A 936-nucleotide genomic window follows, 5' to 3' on the forward strand; every position below is an offset into this window, starting at 1 on the left:
TAAATGTTCCTAATAAAGGCTGTAAGTGTTTGATGTGTGAAATATTGCAGGCTCAGGCCGCTGCAGATCCAGGAGTGCTGCTGTCTCCCAGACGGCTGCTCAGGAGGTTGGGACACGCGGCTCTGGTGACGGCGCTCAGGAACCGCTGCCAAACCCAAACCAGCCACTGAGCCAAGAGCTGCCTGGATACATCGCACCTCTGCCTTCAGAGTTGGCCGTTTCTGTGTCCACAGATCAGCCTCACAGGAAGAGGAAGTGGCAGAGCGGCAGCCAGGAGGATGAGCGTCCGTCCCCCTCATACAGAAGACCTGCCAAACGCTCCCGCAGAGGTCAGAATACACTGATGTTAAACACCTTATGACTCACTAAATGATTTGTCACTGAAAATGCTCTTCAGCTGAATTACAGTAACATTCTGTAACAGGTTTAGATGCTGCAGCATGTTTTCTGTTAAAGACGTTTCTTGTGATCGTGTGTGTTGCAGAAGCGTATGTGAAGGGCCCATTGCTGGGGCGAGGCGGATTCGGCTCTGTGTATGCTGGGACCCGCAGGTCTGATGGACTGCCAGTAAGACATTTTCTTACCTCCCGCAGTTAAACAGCCTTTAGAAATGTTGATGTCAGTAAATGTCATCGGTGATAATTAGTCAGCGTGGTTTACTGTGCTTCATCTGTCTACAGGTTGCCATCAAGTATGTCTCTAAAAGAGGAACACTGAGACTGAGAGTTGTAAGTTCAGAGTGAATCTGTTGCTCTGTTTCGTCTGATTCAGCGCTGGATATTATGGAGCATTTGTCCTGCAGGAAGGTCAGGGTCGGCTGCCGCTGGAGGTGGCGTTGATGACCCTGGTTAATTCGGCTCCTGCCTGCCCCAACGTCCTGCAGCTGCTGGAGTGGTTTGACCGTCCCGGACGCTACACCATGATCCTGGAGCGCCC

General features: G+C 51.5%; 1 protein-coding gene across 1 annotated transcript; it reads left to right on the forward strand.

The window, feature by feature from the left end:
* Positions 1 to 50: 50 nt before the first annotated feature.
* Positions 51 to 930, forward strand: LOC107735697 (serine/threonine-protein kinase pim-3-like; the record flags this gene model as incomplete). Its single annotated transcript, XM_016547297.1, has 4 exons — positions 51 to 329; positions 485 to 567; positions 681 to 728; positions 803 to 930. Coding segments are annotated over 4 exons (538 nt in total), but the record flags the coding sequence as incomplete, so codon positions are not given.
* Between the last annotated feature and the right edge of the window lie 6 nt (positions 931 to 936).

Source organism: Sinocyclocheilus rhinocerous, unplaced genomic scaffold, assembly GCF_001515625.1.
Source record: "Sinocyclocheilus rhinocerous isolate Xijiao unplaced genomic scaffold, SAMN03320098_v1.1 C36244576, whole genome shotgun sequence".
In the NCBI taxonomy this organism is placed as follows: domain Eukaryota; kingdom Metazoa; phylum Chordata; class Actinopteri; order Cypriniformes; family Cyprinidae; genus Sinocyclocheilus; species Sinocyclocheilus rhinocerous.